The sequence below is a fragment of the Vanacampus margaritifer genome, chromosome 4 (genome assembly GCF_051991255.1).
Source record: "Vanacampus margaritifer isolate UIUO_Vmar chromosome 4, RoL_Vmar_1.0, whole genome shotgun sequence".
Taxonomy (NCBI): Eukaryota; Metazoa; Chordata; class Actinopteri; order Syngnathiformes; family Syngnathidae; genus Vanacampus; species Vanacampus margaritifer.
The window spans coordinates 10,426,874-10,451,889 of NC_135435.1; the positions used below are offsets into that span (position 1 = coordinate 10,426,874).

At 38.1% G+C, this 25,016-nt stretch overlaps 1 protein-coding gene across 3 annotated transcripts in view; it reads left to right on the forward strand.

The window, feature by feature from the left end:
- The window catches only part of tspan4a (tetraspanin 4a), a 128,835-nt gene extending 106,529 nt beyond the window's left edge, over positions 1 to 22,306 (forward strand). For all 3 annotated transcript variants that reach the window (XM_077563053.1, XM_077563052.1, XM_077563051.1), the window contains 4 exons: positions 6,188 to 6,289; positions 9,615 to 9,746; positions 16,816 to 16,899; positions 21,841 to 22,306. In XM_077563053.1, coding sequence (XP_077419179.1) covers positions 6,188 to 6,289; positions 9,615 to 9,746; positions 16,816 to 16,899; positions 21,841 to 21,909 — 387 coding nt within the window. In that variant the 3' untranslated portion in view covers positions 21,910 to 22,306. The remainder of the gene's footprint in view (positions 1 to 6,187; positions 6,290 to 9,614; positions 9,747 to 16,815; positions 16,900 to 21,840) is intronic.
- The last annotated feature ends 2,710 nt before the right edge of the window (positions 22,307 to 25,016 follow it).

Genomic DNA, 25,016 nt, shown 5'->3' on the forward strand with positions numbered 1-25,016 from the left:
TCAGTTCCATTTCCAACAATTCCTATATACCAAAAGTTCCACATTTTTCCCTCGCATATTACACATTTTTTACCGATATTATTTCACCTAATCCCGCATAATTAAATAAATATAATTCGATATCATTCAACATCATTGCATTTCATTTAAAGTGTTTCAATATCATTTCATATCATTAACATGCAAGAGAGAGCATAGTATGATTCATTCGGCAGCCTTCCATAGTCAACATCGCTGAATCAGTGGAGGTTGGCGTTTTTACTCTTGGTCTTACTCTGCTTCATCTATCCTTCTTTTTGTCTTTCCTCTTGTCTCTTGATGTCTCCCTGATCCGGTTGGAATTCACATGTATCTCGGGTTGGTGAAAGGGTCTGGATTTTTAACTCTGTTGGTGTCTGTGGATCTCACTTTGCTTCATATTTTTCTTTCTTTGGTCCTTCCTCTGGTCTCCTGACAACTACAAATGCAATTTCTGTAAAAATCGCATTCTCCAATTTGTTTTTACTTTTGCAAATTTTAAAAATTATTGTATTATGTAATTTTATTTGGAGAAAATAGTGTTCGAATGCTTTGAATTTGTAAATGTGTCCCACAACATTTATTGGTGTTATAGATGTTCCCATTTAATCTATACCGCAAAATGAATGGTAAAAATAGAATCCTTTTGCCAACCCCCCCTTAAATGTGGTTCACTGCGCCAACTTTCTATCTTCTCTATCACTTTCTTAAAGCTACGTCTTTGTGTCTGTCCTCGCATCGCCATATACATCTCGTCTCATCTCACATCTCTGCTTGCAGTCTTGCCATGTGAATAATTGATGCGCCATCTTGGACTCGTCTAGTGTAGTTAAAAGGCGAACGAAGTCCCGAGGACAACGTCAATACAAAGCTAAAAGTAAAACTGTGGCTGTTGCTTGCCTGCCTGACTTTCACAGGAGTCACTCTTTGCTAATGACCCACTTTAGAAGCATCTTTCTTTTGTCATTTGTACAACTTCAGGCTTTTGCAGTCTATTTGAATCTCATGTAGCAGCTGCTCGGGCTGGATTCTTGCATCAGTGCAGAGATAGCTCGCATGCAGCCTGCCACACGCTGCTGCTGTTGTGATGTCAGGAAGCAGAATTTAGCTGGGTTCTATTTAGAAACCAGAACAATTGCTCTTTAATTAAGGTTGCAAGAAATTAGATTTTGCGTCATCCTTTCATTCAGAATTCTCTTTCAACTCCATCTTTCCGAGCCTTTGAGCCAAATGATGTTTTATTAATGTTCTGTACACTAGCTGATTGTGTGCATTCTGAATCAAATCCTGTAAGTGTATTGTGTTGAGTGCAGGGTCACTATCATATTGACTGACATTGATTGAAACCATTTCACACTTTTATTCTTATCCTCAATTAGGGATACAGCCCACCGGCATTTGAATAATTCCCATCCCTGGCAGAAAATCAGTTGTGGCATTTAGTGCACCTGCGGCAACACACGAACGTCTCCAGGCCTTATTGACTAGCCTGACGAAATACTCGAAAATCCACCCTCTCCTTCTGAAGTTGTTCCGCCAGGTGAGGAGGGTAAAAACAGGATGACCCAGATACTCGTATCACATCTTCTTGTATTGATTGACGTCTGTTGGATGTGAGGATTGGTAAACACAAACAGCATGACGCAAGACTCATCTAGTAGTCAGGAAGGTAAGAGAGTAGGTTTGCAGCAAAGGGATTTCAAAAATGTAAAGCTGTGAAGGAGAGGTCTGATAAACATTGTTTTGAAGAGGTCATTGCACTTCATAGTTGACATATTACATTCCATTCTCTCTGTTGGTTCCACTGGGATTTTTATAAGCCTGTTTTCATGAGTATGTACACTCTAAAAACAGTTGGGTCAAAAGCAACCCAATTATTGATCAAAAATGAACCGATCCACTTTATGCGTAAATTTGACCCAACTTTCTGGGTTGTTTTATACAAAATGAACCAATATTTTTGACCCAAGTAAAGGATCTGACCAATATCTATGAGTTGTTTCACACTGAAAGACCCATATCTTGATTCAAAGTTGGGTCAAATTGACCCAAGGGGATCGGTCCATTTTTGACCCATAGTTGGGTTATTTTTGACCCAACTGTTTTTAAAGTGGATATGAATAATAATTCAGTTTAATTAGCAGAAACCGTTTCTGGGTTGCATACTTGAATTATATTTACTGGTGGGGTTGACTCCAGCTCACCAGTGACGCTTAAAAGGACAAGCATGAAAAATAATGAGTGTAATATGCCCATAGATTTTGCAATATCTCGATTTTTGCAGTGAAATGTTGGTTGTTCAAGGGCCAGGCTGAATGTTGTCTCCACATTGTTGTGTAAAAAAAAAAAAGCATTTATGTATTTGTTTATTTATTTGTTTGTTTATTTGTTTCAAATTTAAGGCACCGGTAAAGGGTTTATTTGATAAAATGAACAGGTTAAGGAAGTGTCGGTTTAGTTTTGCTAAATAAGTTGTGCTGGACTAGATTTGCTCAACTTGGTATTGCAAATTGTGCAGTTATGACGCTAACTCCCTTTAATCACCATAACTCTATATTTGTAGAGCACTTTAAAATAATCCACTGCTGTTTTCTTAATGAGCCCAGAAGCAGCAGATACAATGAAAACAGCAGAGGCCCCAGAATTTAACCCTGTGGAACAACATATGTTCCGTTATACATTTGAATTCATTTAGCATATATTCGTCTGACCACTTTCTTTTTTTTGCTCGTCATAGTTAGTATGAATGTATTACAATGGCCAAAACACATCATCATCATCATCATCATCATCATCATCATCGTCACACATCATTTGAGTCAGGCGTGTGTCTTGACCTTTGCCGAACTCCTGGGGTTCAATCAAACCCAGGTTAAGAACTACTGGATGAACCTCTCAAAAAACAACAACTTTCCATATTCTTTTCAAAAAATGTAGCTCTGATTTCCTTCCATATTCCAGGGAGTGTGCTGTTAGAGAAAGAAGTATTTTTTTTTGTTTGTTTTTTGTTTTAGACATATGAGTGCCAAAGCAGCTGAGGTTAAAATCATTATTTCTTCCTCGCTAGCTCCTGCAAAACAATCAATACGAGCTTTTTTATGACAACAGAAATGACCAAACAAATATTAGCAAGCTGGAACAGTAAGAAATTTGCTCTTTGCCGGTTTTGTTCTTCCCCTTGGTGAATATGTGATGGGATGCAATATATCTTCTTTTTTACAGCAAATTTATTCCACCTCTCCCTGGCAAATATGTGAATGATGAGCTGTCTTCTTTTTTACAACTTGACAGTCATAACCACAATATGAATGACTTGGATGTCTTACACCGCTTCTGAGTGTAATTCAATGCCTATGAGAGATTTTGGATCAATGTGCTTGACTGCGTTTCCCATCAAGCACATTCAAATCCCAAACTGAGGGAATCCGATTTTGAACAATTTTTCCAGTCGAGTTTTTAGTAAAAACTGTCAAAGAGCCGCACCACCCACATGTGTGTTTTTTGTTTTTGTTTTTTTGTAAATCAGTGGCCTCAGGCTCAGCTGGTTACTATAGTAACAAGAACATTCAGCTGGCAAACTTTTCCTCTGGGTCGAAAGTGTCAGATAAACAATTAATATTCATCTGATGTCGTACACTTTTGTACAAGGTCAAGTTTTTAAACATTTCTACTGCTAAGCTAAGTTGCGTATTTATATGAACATAGATACTCAACGTTACAATGTTTACTGATATTAAGGTGATATTATGTCATTAAAAAGATAAAAATTACAACCCACCAATAGCAGGGATCAAGTAGATAAGTACAGTTTAAAGTGCTTAATTTTTTCAACAACAGATGTTTGGGTCAAAATAGTTAGTTTTAGTTGTTATACCAGGAAAGTATAAAATTCCAAAAACAGAATTACAAAATGTGTTGACCCCCTGAGATATACGGGCTGCAACTATTGAATATTTTGGTATTCAGATATTCCACTGAAAATTCTATTGAATAATCATATAGAGTATTTGGAATTTAAAAAAAAAAGAAAGAAAGTTGTGCTCATAAGTTTACGTACTATGTAAAAAGTTTACATAATATAAAATTAATGAGCATAACAGTATATATGTTTGCTTGGATAAAGAACAATTACGAAAATGCAAGAGAATACAACACATTTCACTTAATAATGGACCTATTGGTTTTCATTTTTAGCAGCAAAGTGCATTTTCTTTGCTATAAATATTTAGTCAGATTTTGAGCTATGAGATGTTGTGACATCAGAACCACAGGAGCGATATTGCTGGCTCAAACAATTGGATCAGTAGGAACTGCAACTGTGTCAGGCTGTCAGTATCAAAGTGTGCAGTCATTTTCGCCTATTAAATTGCCTTTGAAAAGAAGTCTGACGGACCTGCTAGCCTACAGGCACAGGCACTAGCTTGGTGGCTATAGCTGCTAGCCACTAGCCGCTAACCCTTGGAACAGGTGTTGCATTTTACAATGTCAGCATAATTAATTTGTTGTTTAAGTGTTTAGTGATTGAACATGATATCAGGCTGCCGTTGTTTTGATGTTGGTGACAGTTTGTGATGGCAAATTAAACTTAAACTGGGCTCCAATTTCCAGGAAGGCGAGTCAAGTCAGCCACCACACTCAACTTTGAAATAAAAGCAAACTAAAGTCACTCATGACCATGCATTACTAAATTTGTGGATATTTTATTTTTAAGTTGGCCTTTGCACCACATTGAAGGCCAACTTAAAATGTTACAATCATTAGCCTGGTTTACATGGAGCCATCTATTCTAATTAGAATGAATGCGAACGGCCAAACGGAATGAAATTGCTCCATTTAAACACTTCAATCAGAATGAAAAGGCTGAATCCGAATGGAATTTCATTCGGAAACACAGGGCTGGTATATTCCATTCGTCAATCCGAACGAGCATCATGTTGACGTAAATGCGTAATGATGTCGTCGTTTCCACCCACTAAAATGCCAGTGTCTCCCAAAGCTTGTCTACGAGGGGAAACTTATTTTAAAGTACCGTATTTTCCGCACTAAAAGGCGCACCTAAAATCCTTTAATTTTCTCAAAAAACCACAGTGCGCCTTATAATCCGATGCACTTTATATGTGGATCAATATTGGTTAAGTAAGCTCAATCTAGTGGATGCTTAACACAACCCCAGACACTACCGTATCTTTCTATTCTATGCGTCTTATGGTGCGGTGCGCCTTATATATGGAAAAGGTTTTTAAAAGGGACATTCATTAAAGCTGCGCCTTATAATCAATCCGATACGCCTTATAGTGCAAAAAATACGGTACTTTAAACTTGTTTATATCAAGATGTTGCTTCAATAAAAGTGTTAACACTGTCACAACTAAATGCTAATTGATGACTGAACTCCATCTTGATAAATCACGTGACCGATGTACGTGCCTCTCGCGGCTGCCGCTGGGCTGATCCGATTAAAGGAGGGGCAGATCGGAATGGATCACGTCACATGTAAACAAGTGACCAGAGATCTTCATTCGGAATGATTTCAATCGGAATGACTAAAAACTCTGCATGTACAGTAAAATTGTTACGGCTAGCTTGACTGTCTTCTCGACAATGTACAACAAATAATTGGGTACCCGAGGCAGAAGTATATCCTCAACCAATTTTTTTTTAATTGAGGTACTCGAATTACTCGAAGACTCATTTCACCCCTATTAGATATACATTTAAACAATTCATAATATACAGTATATTAAAATCCTTTGACTTTAAGTTGCATAAAGGTTATTGCAACATTTTTATATGGATGCTGTGCTTCTTTCAAGGTAATTGTGGGGAAACAGTTGGAAATTGTTTTTAATTTGTGTAATTTGAAAACTTGTGATGAAAATGTGGTTGATGCACATTTTAAATGTATTATTTTATCCATCAAGCAATCTACTCTATCCAGTGAGGTACCTGTTTTTTTGTTCTTTGGGGTGAACTAAATAGTTTATAAAGTAAACAGAATACCTTATCTACACTTTCAAGCATCTGTGGTGGGGCAGCCGAGTATGATGATAGTAATTAGTGTATCACATATCTGCAACCTGTTTTTTGAATGTGGTCAAATGAATCCATTAAATTGTAGTGTTGAATAAAGTAAAAGCAAAGTTCACTAATGTTTTGTTTTGTTTCTCAGATCGACCAGTACGCCCAGAGGGATTTGAAGAAGGGCCTCCAGCTTTTTGGCACGGAGGGCAACGTGGGTCTGACCAACGCCTGGATGATTGTTCAAACTGATGTAAGACACGATGACCAGTGGTGGGATCCTACAGACAAAGATTTATTAAGCAAATACGTTTTTTAGATGTCTTGCTTGCCTTCAGTCATTTGGAGGCCTCAGACTGCTTTTTTGAAGTTAACAGAATGTGTGGCTTTACAACGCAGTTTATATTACCAACATTCAGAAGTAAAATCTGCAAAGAAAAACTGCTGAAATATCTCTGCCACTGCGAGTTTCCCAACTTTAAAAGGCTGTGGTGAGAAAGCTGACAGATAAATGTATCATCCTCTCGTAGAGGTAATCTTTGTTCCCAGCTTTCGCTTTGATGTGCTTTACCCGAATATTTGTTTTAAATTTAAACGGGGGAAAAAAGGAAGCAATTTGTAATTTTAAATAATGTGTTGAGGTGGGGGAGGATGCATGAAGCTGATATCGCGGCTGCTGAATGCCTTCAGGAGACATCAAATGACATATCGGAGACTTCTGGGCGCTCTGGTTTTATTTTTGAACGTTAATGGTGAGCAGTTTTGTTCCATTAGTACATGATGACAGGTCAGGCCTGTGTATGTGTCGGCGCTAAGCGACAGAGCATTAGCGCGTTTGCGTATGATCAAAGGCATCCGCGATGACAACGGTAAATAAAATATGCAATAATGTGTGTCAGCCTGCGTGGGCGTTAATGTGCAGTTTCAGCTGCATGTGGGGAGATGGCGCGGGACAAGTCTGTCTTAACGGCCGCAGTTTGACATTGAATGTGCTCAAGCATGAATGCAGGGATCACTGGCGCACCATATGTACGTATGTTTGTTTGTTCATGTGGCTATGTAAGTAAAGAAGCTGTAGACAAACTGAGTCTAGCTGAGTTAAAGCCCATTAAAACGACAGCTCATGTTCTGCCACAACTCTCTCCAGCAAGCCTCCTTCATACATGCTGAGTCACTGAATAGATAATAAGGAAGATGTCCCTGGAGCAGAGTTCACCCTGAATGGTATTAACTTACTGAATTGTTAAACATCTCCATACACAAGATGAGGAACAATAGATTACAAAAAATAATAGAGGTGTCAAAATTAATTAATCAACAACTATTTTGATTATCTATTAATCGTTTTGAGCCTTTATTTTACTTGAAATTGTCTAAATCGTCAGATTTCTAGGACGAAGTATTAGGGTCACCTATAAATGTTTTTTTCAGAGGGGGGTAATATTCTGAGAAAAAAATGTGCGACTTTATAAAGTGGCAAATTTGCCACTAGCATGAATAACCTATAATTGACATTTACTTAATCCGGAAGTTGCTCTCAGTTTCAAAAACATTGGTGAGTACATCACTCCCTCGCTGTGATATTGTTTTTTATTTGGTTTCATTTCATCATTAAACAATACCAAATACGCACTAATCTGAGGGGAAAAAAAGATTTGGCAATACATTTTATGCAAAAATATTTTTAAACTAATTATTCAATTAATTGATTCACTAAATTGATAGATTTAGCTTGTCACTTGAGGTGTGGAAATAGGACCCGAGTTGGGAAAGAGGGTCTTTATATACAAAAAATACAAAGTAAAAACAGAGAGCAGGATATGGATTCAGATGGCCTAAAAAAAAACACTTGATGGAGAAACCTTGAGTGGAGAGAATGCAGAATTTAGAAGTACAACATAACCACAGCAAGCTGGGCTTGATGCAGAATACATGGAAGGCAGCTTGCATGGAAGAAACCTCAATATGCTGAGAGAAATCTCGGCTAATTGAGGAACCTCGACATACTGACAAAAGTGTCCTTCAGTAACTCTTGCTAGGGCAATGCACAATTCTATATAACAAAATAAAGGCATATTGACAAACTACGATAGGCGCATAGTAACTGCATAGCAACTGATTACACATTGCCACATTATCATCATACGGGACATAGTAACTGCAGATAACCAGGCAAACTAAGAGTGGCTTATTTGGCTAAAACATCATCATCGTCACATTACCATCATGAGAAACATTAGCATAATAAATCCATAACAAAATGACTCCTTGACCTGCATAAGCATAATGCAAGGAGCTCATCAAAAGGTATGGAGGACCAAAACTCAAAATAAATAAATGACTAAATAAATAAATAAATGACTAAAAATGAAATTAAAAACTGATTAAAAAATCTATGTAATTCGAAGAAAAAAATAAATATAAATGGAAATAAAACCAACACAAAATTAAATAATGATTAAAAAATAAAATAAAAATAAAATATATATATATATACATTTGTATTACATTTTTTAATTATATTTTTTATTCACTTTAAGTCATTTATTTATTTATGTATTTAGTCATTTATTTAGTCATTTATTTATTTTTAATTTTGGCAGTTTTGGTCCATACTGCCAGTTCAAAATGTTATTCAAATGAGGGGGCGGTCCTAAGCGTGGACTCCACCGTTGCAAACACAACCTGCGACTTGAGTTGCTCGACAACAAGCCGAGGTGACAGTGGACAAGATAGTCGTCCATTGCTGGAGCTCTCCATGCAAGCCGGCGAGACTTCCTTCTTCGCCGAGCCGCTTACTCGAACAATGAAAGTCCAACCCAAGACACGCTTAGGACCGGCCCCTCATTTGAATAACATTTCGTCCTGACAGTATGGACCAAAACTGCCAAAATTTTAAAGAAATAAATGACTAAATAAATAAATGAAAAAAAAAGTGAAAATACAAACGGATATAAAAAACAGAATTAAAAATTTTAATATATATATCATGTCATCATATATATGTCATTTATTTATTTATTTAGTCATTTTTTTATTTTGAATTTTGGCAGTTTTGGTCCTCCATAAAATGTAAAGGGACATACTAACTGCATAAGCATAATACATCCTTAACACAATCACCCCAAACCCAACCCAAAACACAATTATAGCAAAGCTATTCTAAAAAATGTTCAAAATGTTTTCTCTTTTTTTTTTTTTACTATTTCTAGAAATAATGTTCTTAGAAATCCAAGCTTCAGACATTATTTTATGGTTGAGCCGTAGAGTGTTAAATACCACTCTTTAGTTGAGATCGCAACATGTGGTGCACTTTATCTTATTCATTTCATGAAATGCACTGATTTGTATAGTATTGCAAATGTGAAACCAATTGTCAGATCATGTAGCAGTGCAAAGAGAGAATATAAAGAGATGATGAATTAAGTGGGTTTCAAAGTGATCTTTGAAGCAAATGGGACGTGCACAAAAGAAAAGTGGCTCAATTTAACTCGGGGTTGGCAAATGTACAAATCTCATGACAAGTAAATTAGCTGAGCGCTCTCTGTGATCATAACAAAACACTCTCTTGTCTGCAGTTCCGCTGCTGCGGAGTGACCAACCACACAGACTGGTTTGAAGTCTACAATGCTTCTCGTGTGCCAGACTCCTGCTGCCTGGAGTACAGCGACAACTGCGGCTTGGATAACCCGGGGACATGGTGGACAGCGGTAAGCACTGGCATCACTATCCAATTGGAGTTCTTCTTCTCAGTCTTTTTATCCCCTTTTTATAATACAGCTCGGTTACTATAACAATACAGGTACTGGATTTCATTTAGGGTTTCCAAACCCAATAGCGGAAAACACAATCAAGGATTAGATATGCAAATGTGAAAGTAAAGATGCGAGCTTGTCAGCAGTTCTGGCCCTTAATCAGATTAGTGTGTATTCAATTTTATTCTAGCTGGAGAAACGTTAGTCAACAGATTAGTGTAGGTCTGCAGACACTCTGGTTGGACTTTGGTGCAGGTGGTGTGGGTTCGGTTCCCACCTAGTAATGGTACGAATGTGTGAGTGAATAGTTGAATGTCTCTATATGTACCCGTGATCAGTGATGCCGTTAACAAATTATTCAATAATAGGGATAGACTGATTATCGGCTGGTAAACTGATTATCTGCCTTTTTACGAATCTGAAGGCCGGTAAAGCTGTTTTCTCACCGAGCGGTGAATGCTTGCAAACGTAGCGAAATTTAGGGTTTTCATCAGCATTTTTAATATGTTCACAGACAGTTTTTACTTGTCGCAAAGACAATTCAAACATATTCAGACCATTTTTTTATTGTCTGCGAAGATCTTTTGAAACTCCAAATTAACTACATTCACATGCATTTGTCGCTCAGTGAGATACAGGGAACTTTTCATCTATGGATTTATTCATAAAAACTGATGCTAACCCTGGTAACTTTTTATTTAAAAAAATAAATAAATAATAAAATAAAATGAAGTAATTATGTTGAAATTTTGGAAAACTTTATTTACAGTACCAAACACTTTAGGGAACCATTTACTTGCCTAGTTTTTAATTTAGCGCGTTTAACGCATGCTGATGGCTCTGGAAGCACCCTGCAATTTTTGTTAGAATTTTTAAACAACGCTCTTATTTTATTAATATACAGTACTTAATATAATTTAAAAAAATGTGTTTGTTGTTTTTAAGCTAATACTTTCTCTTTTACTGCAAATGAATAACGGCCTGAAATATCGGTTATCGGTCTCCTTGACTACTAATAATTGGTATCAACCATGAAAAAAACATATTGATCTATCACTAATCAATGACTGCTATTTTGACTAACTATTAATCTAACGTGTAACTATGTCCAGTATATTAGTCAGATTGAAGTATATATATATATATATATATATATATATATATATATATATATATATATATATATATATATATACGGCAGACAATAATTATAATAATAGTAATTTATAGCAGACAATTGCCATTAAGTTGCAGAAGCGAGTAAAATGAGGTGCAATTAAACAATACAAATACGACAAAATGATTGAGTTGGTTGAGTTGACGTTGCTTGTTCTACAAATGACTAGCTACGGCCCTGCGCCGAGCCTGTGACATTGTAAGCTTGCTGACATCCCCAAAGTGTGATGAGTGGCTCATGCAATAATGAAGGCGGCGGCTCGGAGCCACGAGGACTAATGTGAATTGAACAAGAAATTGACCGTCGACACGTCATATGTATGTCGCAGTAAAATGCTTCAGTTTGACACAATAACAGGCTCACTCATGAGCCGGGCTTTTCCCGTCGATTCGTTTGAGGGTCCTACCGGGGCTACTGCGTGCCCTACCTCCTGAGTCCTGCACAGAGAGAGCGAAGGATTTTCTTGTTTAAGTAAGTGGATAACAATAACGGCATTTGAAATGTTGGTTAATGGAAAGTTTACAGAGGCTTAAACACTAATGTCTGTGGTGACAACATGTATCCAGCAGATCTTTTATGTATCACAGGAAGATTTCTTTTATATTCGCTAGTGTTAGTAAGAGTAGTTATTCAGTTACAAAATTCATGTTTATTAGTAGTAACTAGCCTCATGATGGTAGTGCTATTTGGTACTCATTAGTATGCGTCTGTTTGAATGTTCACTGTCCACTGTGACTGATGCAGTTATCCCCTAATTTGTCATCACAGTGAGCATGACTGGCACAAGCATTTTTGTTTTAAATCCATTGGCCCAAAGGATGTTATGATTAAGCGGTTAAGCCCTATAACTTGTGGCTAGCAACAAATGACCACACAAATATATAATGTGAATTAGAACGGCGCCTCTGCTAGATAGCTATTTTCAGTTGTAGACATATATAGGGATTTTTAATGTGCAATTGATAACAATTTTGAAATTTCAATTTAATTATTTTTTTTGAGTACATCAGTTGTAATAGTGAGTGCTGTAGTTTTCCTGATACCCTACCTTTTTGATCTTGTTTAAAAAAAAGAAAGCCGTACTTAAGTCTTAAGCATAGTACTTTCATCATTTCAATGTACAGCAATTTTTGTAAAGCATTTTACAGAGTAAACATTCTAAACTGTTGGCAAATGGAGTCCCGACACTTGTACAACATGAGAAAAGTCCTAGCCAATCCACCTAGTAAATTGCAACCACTAAAATAGGAGATACAAGGTTGCATTAGCAATGACAGAACTTCTATTCTCCTTAATACAAGCCTATCCCGATGAGATGGATTTGGATTTATTTATTTATTTTAAAAAAAGAAGAAGAGAAAAAAAAGAAATTTGCAGCTTTATCTAACTGTATTTTGATGCAGTAAACTTGCTGCGAAAGCATTTTCACCAAAATCATGAATATTATGAATGAAAATAGATTGATTCTGTCCTTTTATTGTGATCGTGGCTTGAATTTAGGTTGGATTAAGCTGTATAGGGTGTTGAAGTAGTAAGAGGAAAAATTGATACTTGATCCTTTTACAGGGTTGTTAATGATTAAACGCTGCCGTGTCCTTCTAGTTAATTGCTAAAACAACACATAATACGATTACTATCTACAGTCTATACAGCAGGTTTTTACTAGAGGCAATTAAATCTGCAGAAAGATGTGCAAGGACATCTAACATCAAATATTCATTCGGAACAAACACTACATCCCCGCGACCTGTTCTTCACCTCTGCAAACTCTTCTGCATCACATTTGTAAAATCCCCCGGTTGCTTGCGCTTCCTATTAACTTGTCACTTACTAACATTAGCACCATTCTTTCAGTCATGAGCTGAGCGGGAAAGCCGATGGCCGCCCTCACTCCTAATAAACAAAAATGAAAAAAGAAATCCTGAACAACCAAGTCCCCATCTTCACGATGTCCTTTCCCTTCCCCTAATTTTCTCTACCCCAAATTTACCAGCTGGATTGTGCTCTCCAAGCAATTTATGGATACATTTCTATAAACCTCCATCAAGCCTTGTCTTCATCGACTTCAACCAATAATAGACGCTGCACACCACCAAAAGGTTCCATTTTCACTTTTAATTGGAACAGAGGTGGCAAATCCAGGTCCAAGATGTAACAACCCTGCCACCGTTTGGCTTTAGCCTCAGGTGCTAGTTAGCTAGCTTCCATGGCGGAGCTAGGAGCTAGCTAGCTAGCACCATGGGCTAAACTGCGGCAGGGTTTTTACTTTCTGGACCTGGATTTGCCACCTCTGTTCCAATTAAAAGTGAAAATGGAACCTTTTGGTGGTTATTAAAATTACTGAATATTTTTATGGTTACTTCAATTCCACATATTACTGAGATGCTAAAAACATAAACAAACAAGTAGATGAACATATGAGTAAAGTTAATGTGATTCTAGTCATGAATATAAGTTAGTAACTGTGATGAAATGTCCCCCAAATAAACTCTCAAACACACACTGTCACAGTGTGACAAACCTTTTAAACGTTAAACACCCATTTGCACCATTCAAAATGTGAAAATGTGAAGCATCAATATTTCAAACAACACAGAAAGCCAAGTCGCTCCCCATCTTTACTGCTCTGTAAGGAAAGATGCCAACAATGACTGCTTTGACACCGTAGTATTATTTTATGATTGTGACTGAAGGTTGCAGGTTAGCATTAGAGTGCACTAAAATTATTGATACTTCAGGCTGGATGAATGTTTCAAGAAATGCTAAACAAAACCGAAATGGAGACACTTAGTAACCGAAGTGGTGGCAATCTGTAAATGTTCTTGCTGGAACAACAAACAAAATAATTGATTATGTTGAGCATCAGCTAATCACTACAAAATGCTCAACCACTGAACATCTCAGCTGTCAGAAAAACAAGCCAATTCTTCACACATATCCTCTTTAACTTTCTTGGTTTGTACCGTTCAGTGCGCCACTTCTTCTTTGCCATTTTTTTATTTTATTTTTTTACACATATCAGTTGTGCAATTTGCTAATTCTTCACGCATATCTGTTGTGTAATTTGGCAGGGAGAAAATGTTACATGGCTTGAACTCACGTACCAGCTCTGACTTTCCCAACATGATTTATACATTTTCAGATGCACCACTGAGGTCCACCAGGATTCTGTTTGATGAATAACATTGAAGCAGGCTCACTGCATTACTTTCCATATTGATCCAGCTGAGAATTACTTTACCTTGTGCTGAGAAAAAAATAAAAATTTGGGTTCCTCGGTGTTTCAGGCAACTGCAAAATCAATTGTGCCTTTGGTTTATGTGGCTCTGACTCAGCTAATTGATTATTTAGATTGTATAAATATCGCAGTCACCAACCTGTGTCAGTAGAAATGAATTATTGAGTGGGGACGTCACCACTGTACAGTATGGTGGAAGCACCTATGTCCATTATTCACTACATCACCAGGTCTTTTCGTTGATCAGAAGCTGACACAGAACTCCCAATACCAATTAGTGGCATTTTGTGTGTATGACTAATCAGTTTTGATCATCTTAAAAGTATTTGAACAAGCAACGTTAATTGTTTGTTCCTTTTTTGGTCCGTTCTCTTGTTACTTCACAGCAAATGCAGAAAATAAAATTCAAGTTTATGTCCGATTGGGTAGCATCTGGAAGCTGTTTTGACTATCAATATGAAGATCTTCATGCAAGTGAAGGGGGCAGGAATTAATTGGCTAGAAAAACGGAATCTATCCAAAATGTATGATTCGATTATGACTCTCATTGGTGTGGCCATATTAACAGAGTAGTGGAAGAATACTTTCCTTGGTAAAGAAAAGTAACAAAACAAAATGTTCCAGACATTAAAGAAGGGAAAGTCAGTAGTTTTTGCAGGATTTTTTAAAATATATTTATTTTTAATTCTTTAAAGCGCATCCGATACTCTGATCTCAGATTCTTTGGACTTGGAATGCACAACAAGAAGGTAAATGTTAGGAGAAGGAAAGCAAGCAAATTGTTATCCGTAAAATTGGTTTACAAATAAAGTGTTATATAAAATATTATTTAATGGCCATTAAAATATAAGAGACATGAGGCAAGTCAAGTTTATTCATATAGCCCTTCATCACAAAAGAGTCTGAAAGGGCTTCACATGCCCACAGTTGACACATGTTAACAACATCCCCTGATCGAACCACAAGAGGGCAAGGAAAAACACAAACAAAAAACATCAAGGGGAAAAATAAGAAACCTTGGTTGCTCTGTTTTTATTGTTGAATTCAAGCAGTCTCACAGTAGACAAAAGCCGAGGACATATGGTAGTGTTATACTGACAGCTAGCTTCAATGGAAATATAGTGACACAAGTGATGACCTTCCTTTAGAGCTGCCAAGTGTTATGGATTGTCCGTATTTTGTTATTGAAATCAACAAACGCTGCTGCGTTACACCCGGTGCTGCAGTGACATAATGTGCCACTGCTATTCATTAGCTGCGAAGCTAGCGGACGAGTCTTTTCAGCCAACGTTTTGATGCTAACTCTAATCGCTGCTATTCATATAAGAACGTGGAAGACGTGAACTGGACTGCTAAGGAAATGAGGAGTTATGAGGAGATAGAGTGTGACCTACAGTGACCGAATATTTTATTCCGCCAACGGAGTGCCATAGCAAATTGTTTCCCGCTCAAATGGGATGGGATAAAAAAAAACTTTGTACGAGGAATATGTCCCGTTTATTAGTTTTTCTATCACTGCTGTTGTTAAAGTCACAGGACCGAGAGGTTACCGTCTATAAGTAGTTCACTTGCGTGTGTGTGTGTGTTAACATATGTTAGTTGTTTCCTCTTTCTTTCTCTTTTCTGAATGGCTTTCAATTGGCAGCAGGGGCCGTTACATTCGCCTCTGGCTTTTTCGCGAAAAAAAAACACATCAGTGGGGAACCGAAACAGGTTCGTGCCCGCTGTTTCTAACACCAACGCAATGTGGCGGCAAAATCCAATTGAATAAAGAATTTTAAGTGAAACAGTAGGTAAAAAAACCACATTCCCAGCCAGAAAGAAAACAATGTGGCTTAATGAAGTCATATCCGGTTAGGCCGCATTGAGACCCGCTGGGAAGATTTTTGATTTTGAAATCCATGAAATACTCGGTTAATATGTATTGATTCAAGGAACCGTTCATTGCGACACGTATATTATATTGTTTAATAAAACATGTTAAAATTTGTACAAATGTTGTCCCATTCACTCTGTGACCAAAAGAGTTTGCTTTTCACTTACTGATGATTTAAACAGATGAGAAGACTGTAAAAGTCACAAACAATCAGCAAGTCAGGTGGTGGCAATGAAAGTCCAGCAGCATCTCCAGGGAGGAAGGTCACATTTTAGTCATGTACGTGAACCGACCTGGTGGGTACAGACGACGTATATTTACAGTGTCAGTATAGTTGACCCTCACACCATATATGAAGTAAAAGTACTGCACCTTTGAGTAGAACTTTCTGCAATATCCAAAGATTCGGTGGGATTATTTATCCATTCATCCCGAAGAGCATTTATGATGTCAGAGGTCACCGTTGTTGGACTCGAGTGATCAAAAACTCTTTTTGACTTCATCTCAAATGTGTTTCCATGCCAAACTTTTCCACCCTTGCTTTGTGCACCGGGACACGTTTATGCTAAAATGTTGCCGGTCAACTATCAAAAATCTCTCTCGGTATGATTAAGAATGAAATTTGTCAGGTAAGCGCAACACGGACTCCCGAAGTGACTGACTGTCATCTACATGTTCTCTCTTAATAGACTGCCGTTAAATGTATCTTGTGTGTGTGTGTGTGTGTCAACAGCCGTGCTACGAGCGGGTGAAGGACTGGCTTAACGAGAACCTTGTGGCCCTTTGGATCTTTGCTCTATGCACAGCACTTACTCAGGTAATTAGGCACTGTTCCATGATTTGTAAGTCACTTTTTGATATTTCCACTTACACACAGAAACTCTTGACTTTTGCTTCGACAAAGCTCACATTTCCAGTGTCCTTTGAATTAAGTGCTGCCGCAGGATTTCTGCGGACAGCACGTGCCGACTTTTTGCGTGTTGGCACTGAAGACCACATAGGGGCGGGGTTGACATTCCATAAAACTCTTTTATCTCCTTCGCAGCCGATTGCTACGTGACATGCCTGCACAACAGATGAAGTGAAATAGTCCGTTCTTGAAGGCCTCCGTCACGTGGCTCGTCTTGTGCCGCAGCTGCAGGCTCATTTGTAGTCAGCCATTAGACTCTCAGTGGTGCTTTGAATCTTCTAATACAGCCAAATGAAGCAGAAAGTAGATGTAATCAACTTAACAGTGTTTGAGCGTATGTGTAATTATGGCTCATGCAAAGTGATGCGTTACCTTGCTTTCCCCCAGAGTAACCATTTGGGTAGTACGCAAAGTTGGCCGCTGCTCAGTGAGCTTCGACGCAAATACAAATCTCCATAATGATGCTTGAAAAAGTGCAAGAGCATTAAAAACACATCTATTTGACTAATACATTAATGATGGCTAAAATTAATAAATCTCTGGGTAATTTTAATAAATCTATGTGTAGTTTAATGCTGAGTCAGCACTGCTCCTGCGTTTTTTTTTTTCTACAGTTGCCCTGTACTGCAATCTTGGCAAGAACACGGATTAGTTGGACAGCTCATTGTTGAATTTTGAGATATTTAACTGATTCACTCGCAGTCACTTTCACTGAAGCAACCCCCTCCGCTCCCGGATGTTTTACTGGATTTTTGGGTATAAAAACATGGAACCTACCAAAAGAAAGACTAGAGTCTTTCATCAGGAAAAAAAAGTGTATTTGTATCTGTTTCCGTTTTGCAGCAATTAGCATTAGAATATAGCTAAGTTTCATCATTATTCACAAACCTGTTGAAAACACTGGCAAAAAGAGCTTGTTGCAACATGGCTCTGGTTGATCTTTTATACTCTACTGCCACCTGCTGGCCGTTACTACAACTACCATTGTTTTAAACGACCTCTTCAGGTCGGAGGCTGCATCAAAACCTTCTGTATGCTCTAGCATTAACTCTTTGACTGCCAGACGTTTTCAGAAACGGGATGTCGCCAGTGCCAGCCGATTTAAGCATTTTGACTGATCTTTCAAGGTCCACAGAAAATGTTGTGTTTGGACTATGGAAACACACATACTACCAAATGAAAGATTGGACTCCCAGCTTTCATCAGAAAAAAAAGTTTGTTTCTACCTTATTCCGTTCTTCAGTAATCAACAATAGAAAATGGTTACTTTCACCGAAATGCTCTGTTTTGAAACAAAAAGCGGAGAAAAAGAGCTTTTTGTGAAACAATGTTATTTCATGCACTCTAGTGAATTCTACACTTCTTTTTGTCCATGAATGATGCCACAAACACCTAAATAGTGCTTTACTTCTGTAAAACGCTTTCACCAACAATGAAAAAGTGTTTTTAGATTGCAAAATACGTTTATTTCCATTCAACAGTGTAACAATTTGACAAAACAATTTCGCAAACTATTTACAAATGTGTGCAACTGTGGTACTATTTACAATTATGTGGATGTTTCAAATACAGTTTTTCTTTTTGTAACGCTCCTCTGCGTGCAAGGAGAGGGACCAGGATTCGCACAACAGATTACTTTCACTTTCATTGTCCGTTTTGCGTGCAGACGTCACACTTTCTTGACGGCCTTTTTTCCGGGGAATAAATAGCAAGTAGCAGACTGTACCCACTCCTCCGATGAATATGCATTGGACTCGGGGCACTCTTCGTCGTCCGATTGAACGTCCGCCTGAGCGTGGTCGGTTGTGCTCCGCGTTTTCCGGTGTCAGCATCGCTAGCCCGTGAACCTTTATAACGTCGTCATAGCCGCCGCGTCAACGCTTCCAACTTCGCCGTCAACCTCGGAGTCACCATCATCATCATCGATGATGATCATCGTTGTCATCACTGTGCTCTTTAGCGTTGAAAATTCCCAACTGTGAGCTGCTTGCAACATTGTCCGCTTCCTCCTCCATCTAGCTCCGCCTAACGTATTCTACTGCCGCGTCAATGCTTCCAACCACGGAGTCACCATCATCATCATCGATGACGATCATCGTCGTCATCAATGTGCTCTTTATCGTTGGTCGATGCTTTTCGTCTTTGAAAAAAAACGGCTCTATGAGCTGCTTGCAACCGCCATTATGGCTTCTTCAGCCATTGTCCCCTCAACACTCTAGCCCCACCTCACGTCTTCTGCTGACGCCCACCCGATCTTGTCAAAAGAGAGTCATCGCTGTCCTCTAGGGGCCAAAAATAGTCATTAGGCTCACTAGACCTGCTTGAAACTTTCAGCACAGCTCCGCAAGGCTTCCCTGCACCCGTTTCCAAAAAAATAATTAAAAAAATGGGTGGACGTCTTTTAACGTCTTTGGCGCTCCTCCGTAGGTTTTTGCAGAACGTCATTTAACGTCTTTGGCAGTAAAAGAGTTTAAAAAAAAACATTGAAAATTTATAAAGCCGTTTTTGGGACCATGGCCCTATTTAAAACGTTTTTATGCGTTTTTGGGAGCAAATGAGTTAAAAGTTGTATTTTTTTGTAATTTTTTTCTTTCTTGCCTTCATCCAGTTTCTTCCTTTTGTGTAATTCTTTGAACTATATCTTTTCTATTATTTATTGTTTAACTATGTCCCCCCAAAAATAATTAAAACATCAATGCTAGTGCCTGCCTTTTCACACTAATGTATATTTCACATCAAATACAGTGGTACCTTGACTTTTATGAGTGGCCCACTTATTAGTTTTTTGTTTTGTTTTCTTAAATACAAGCCATTGCTTGGCTGGCCTTTATTTTATTTTTGCCTTAACTTGTAAGCAATAACTTGAATTCCGAGTGACAGACCTTCCACGGCTCCAGTGAAGTGGAACAAATGGCTTCTCCTTTCTCCCACAATTCAAAAACACGCATGCATTTGATGACTCTAAATTGTCAGGAATTGTGAATGTCAGTCAATATGTGCCCTGTGATTGAAAAGCAACCAGTCCATGGTTTGCCCAGCCTCTGGCCCAAAGTAAGCTGAGCAGTAGAAAATGTTGGTTTGAGGGATGATTGATGGATTTAAAAAATAAAATAAAATACACAGAAACCAGAAAGAGTGTGTGAGCTCTTCTCACTTAGTATCGGTCTTACATGCACAACATCACACATCGGGTCCATGCCGTGTGTTGCTCAAGGACATTTTGCCATGTGAACATGGAGAGCCAGAGATTGAATCGCTGAAGCTGCAGTTTAACCGACGACCTGCCGGACCTCCGAATCGTAAATCATCAGGAATGTCGTTTATTACGACACGCTTGTGTTCCCTTTACATCCCCCAGTGTTAAATGATGGTAATGATCTTGTGTACCTTTGGAGCTATTTCATGATGTCACTCTCTTAGATTTGTTGACCACACTCATAAAAACCGCTGGTGCTTAGCGTGACTTCATCTTAACTCCATTTTTATGTAAAGAATGACGCAATTTCACATCATTCTTACACAACCGGCGGTTCCTGGGAGTGTCAAGCGTGACTCACTGCTTACACAAATACTGTCTTTACAAAGATGACAATGCTTTAGTGCACATGTGTCGAGATGTGAATTTGATATTAAGTTTATTATTATTATAGTTGCAGCTTGTTAGAATGTAGAACTGCACTACAACATTCTGACAGTTGTTTGTCATATAACTAAATGACAGCAAAGTATTGGAAGAACCTATTGGTATGATGCAATGCAGTTCTACACCTGTCGTCCATCATAATGCTCCTTAATAAAAAATGATTATAATGATAATAATCAGTGTTAATTTTGAAAAAATAATAATAATTTAGTGGTATAGTCTTCTTATTAAAGTTTTGGTCTTTTAGTTTTAATCCAATGTTAGTCGACGAAATAAACAATTTTAGTCGACTAAATTAGCAATTTATTCAATGTTTTTCTTCAACATGCATTTAAACTTTTATAGAGAAAATTATAACACACCTACTGTAGTTTACCATGGAAGTCACATTTAATACAACTGTCTTTATTAATTGTTTCAATGAAACATGTTAAACTGACGATAATATACCGTCTTAAATTTAGTTTTCTTCTAAATAAAAAAAAGTGCATAATTGCTTAAATAAGTATCTGAGTGGTTATTTTCTCTCACCCGGGTTTCATTCCGTCTGATTGGGTTGTGTGAATTTTCATTTTCATTTTGTCAGTCAATTTGAGTTATCGTTATCGTCTCAATGAATGGCTTCCATTTTAGTTTTAGTTTCATTTTTATCTGAAAAAAAATTGTGATGAAAAATATGGTAACATTTTTTCACCAACGAAATTATCACTGATAATAATAATGACGGTGATACATATCTGATAGTTAAACTCCAAATTGTACATTATCAATAAAGGCAGTTTTTTTAATATACAGCTCCAAAGCCCTTTTCACACTGCATTTAGCAGTGTGCCGTCATCAAATCCATTGATAGTGTGTGTGGTGAGGGGCGAGGACCGCAGAATGGAGTGTTGCTGGGCAACCGCAAGAGGACTTCTGGCACAATGGCAAGGCGCCATAGTGTTACGTGTTATTTTGTCAAGGTCCCGTCTAACCAGTGGCAAAATCTCCACTTTTTATTTCCTGCTAAGCTGTTACGTCAACACTTCCAAATATGGGCATGCTGGCAAATATGGGTAGCTCAATTGCACTGAGCAGGTGCAGTGTGAAAAGGGGTTTAGTTTACTGGAATTCGATGATGTTAATTTGTAATTAAGAAATCCGATCCTAATTTCAAATTAACACAAAGAAAGCGTCTTAAATGGTGAATGTTTGCTGTTTTCCAGACCCTGGGCCTGGTGTTCTCCATGACAATGTTCTGTCAGGCAGTCAAAGTAGAAACCTTCTACGCTTAACGCCCAACTCTGACGTCCGTGAGCACATCTGCGACGTTCCTGCACTTAAGACGGACGGACGCATCCTCTTCTTTCTGACCTTTCCCCTCTGCTGACATTTCGTCAAGGACGTTGCCTCTTCACATCTTACCCGCTCACTTTCAAACAAGCACAGTCTCAATGTAATACGTTTCCTATGATTTGCTATGTGTCAAATACTAATTTCTGTGATGCATTTTAGCGAGCAGTATAATGTGTTAAGCAGTGTAGCCTTTAAAAAAAAAAGTATTTGTTTTAAATTATTTTATTTTGATGTGTTTTCAAAAGGAGAGGCTGAGTTTGGAAAGTGCACTGGTGAAGTGCTGCAAGCGCATGTCCCCTGCGATGGTGTGTATTAAATGTTTTGATCTATTGAGCAGTCAGTGTGTCGTTAATGGCTCATGACCAAATGCTTGAGGCTTTTAGTGTGTAATCCTGTTGTATTCATGTTTAAAATCCTTAACGTGACAAAGACTCATACTCGTGTAAACAGAAAAATAAATCACAATGTAGTCCATTTAGCACCTAAAACAACTCCTCGGCTGTGCTGAATGAAACAGCATTGTGTGGTGGATTTACATGAGATGGAAGAATCCCAGCATCCCCAATACACTCTCATACATTCTCACCGGTATTTAAATTCCGAAGCAGGATGCGTTCAAATGGCCCTGGGCTGTTTCCCCTCCAGCTTCAATAAGAGCTCCAATGACAAAGATTATTGCGGAGCCTTGGAAACCTCCTCCAGGTCTTTTCAGTTACCTCCAATTCGTACTCTTAACGTCAACTATAATCCATCCTTAAAACACACTTGAGACACACTGAAGGAATTTTTCCAAAAGCTTTGGGTTTAAACTCAGCTAGCAGTTCGTTACTGCAGTTTGTTTTTTTCTTTTGGGGGCTCCCTTGTGCAAAAATCACAGTCACCATTACGGAGCCCTTAATTGAATTATTCACATATGCTGTGAACTACATGCATTTAAAAGCAGAATGAAAGCATTCTATCCCAAAGGAGACAGTAGCAAAAGTGGAGTCGTTTGTTGCACCCACAGGCGCTGCAACCTTCCTGAGGTCATGAGTCGTAAGAGGCCAACCACAACACATCTCCAAATGAGTCCTTCTCTGACAAATGTTGCACACAAGCCACAGCATTGCCAGCTGCCTCCATCTTACGTAAAGGCACTAACGGTTCATTAGAGAACATATGTGAGCATTTGTATTTCATTAAACAAGATGGATGTGACAATACACTGTGAATATTTTCCATTGAGGATATCAATCAAAGGTATTAGCTAGAAGAGCAGAAGCTTCAGACTTGACAGATTTTTTTTTTTTTGCCCTTTTATCTGGCCTTTGTGGCATTTCAACCACACCCAGCCCATGTGTTATGTTGTACCTAACTGTCGTACATACAGTCCGTTCTCAAAGTCAATTCCTTTCTTTTTGTTGTATTTCAGATCAAAAGATGAATATCACACCAAAGTCACCTTCAAAATGGTTCGCTTCTCTCTAATCGACAACTCTCTGGTCTTGCGTAATGTTAAAGCAAATGCAGTTTTCACTGGCGTAACCCAATGCTAAAAACTAGCGCTAGCTAATGTAGCAATCCATCTAAAAGGCAACGCCTGAGTAACTTGAAACAGCGAAACAGAGGTCACTTACATTCATCCAGCTGTAAATGGCATGGTATGAAAAAGCTGGAATTCTGAACTTTTGTTCAGTATACAACAAAAACAAAAGAACCTTTTGGACTGTATTTTGCAGTCATCCAGTGTTTCTCAAAAGCCGAACACTCAACGCGACTGTTTTTGAAATTAAGAGAAAAAAATCTGGAAACTGTGCGACAATAATGAAGTAATTTAACAATCACTGAACAAATGTTTGACAGAGGAGCAAATCTCACATGTGGGAATTGGCCACGAAACAATTGGATGATGAAACTTGCCAATCGCCCCAATTTTCATTGTATCTATCTATCTATCTATCTATCTATCTATCTATCTATCTATCTATCTATCTATCTATCTATCTATCTATCTATCTATCTATCTATCTATCTATCTATCTATCTGTCTGTCTGTCTGGTCCGTCCGTCTATCCATCCATCCATCCATCCATCCATCCATCCATCCATCCATCCATCCATCCGTCCAGTCTGGAAACGAGATCCACTTTCATGTGACCAGGCCTTAAAAGAAGTTCGTCCCAAAGTCTCACAGCACCTATTGTCCATTATGAAAGAAGAAATGAAAACGATAAATGAAAAGGACACTTCGCACGCTCCGGCTTGTGAATCTTCACTCCAGAAAAAAAGTAGGCAGCCATTTGGTCTGTCTGCAATAAAGAGACATATACAGAATACCTGTGAGGATTAGTAGGAAGAACTGCAAATGAGCTTGGCACTGTTGTTGACCTTATAAATAGTGAAAAGACTTTATAGAGCACATGCCGTAAATGTGTGCGAATGCTCAGAGATGTTGAAAATACAAGAGAAACTGGAAACTAATGTGAGTCAATATATCACACAAATAAAATGCACAACAGCAGTTCATGGGGGGGCTCCATAAAAGTTGTTGGTGTGACATGACATCACTGGATGACTCACAAAATAGCTCGACATACAGTTATGATCTCATCTTGGATCAATAATAGTTCAGAGTTTTTCCTTGCTCTTTATGTTGTTGTTTTTTTCATGTAAGAAACTTGGGGCGCTGAAAGACCTGCCAGGCTTCAATAAATAGGAACCTGAATAGCTCACTAGTTATGAATTAGCCACATGCTAATGCTACAGACACTCTATATACAGTTCATTTGCATAAAAGCACAACCACACTAACTTTTTTTTTTTTTTAATTTGTAATGCTTTATGACTGTCCGTCACATTGCTCCAATGCATAATACCTTTTAAACTATCCATGGCAAGTTTCTTGATCTGTTTTCGACCAACCACTTATGTAAACGCAGAACTTCTAGGGCAGGTGTTCGCGCTAATCCAGGGAAGGTCTATGCGGAGGGCTGCACTGGAAGTCAGCATCAACAAAAGCTCGATTCAACTTAACCTGTACTGACCTCGGGTAGTACAAAAGCTTCTA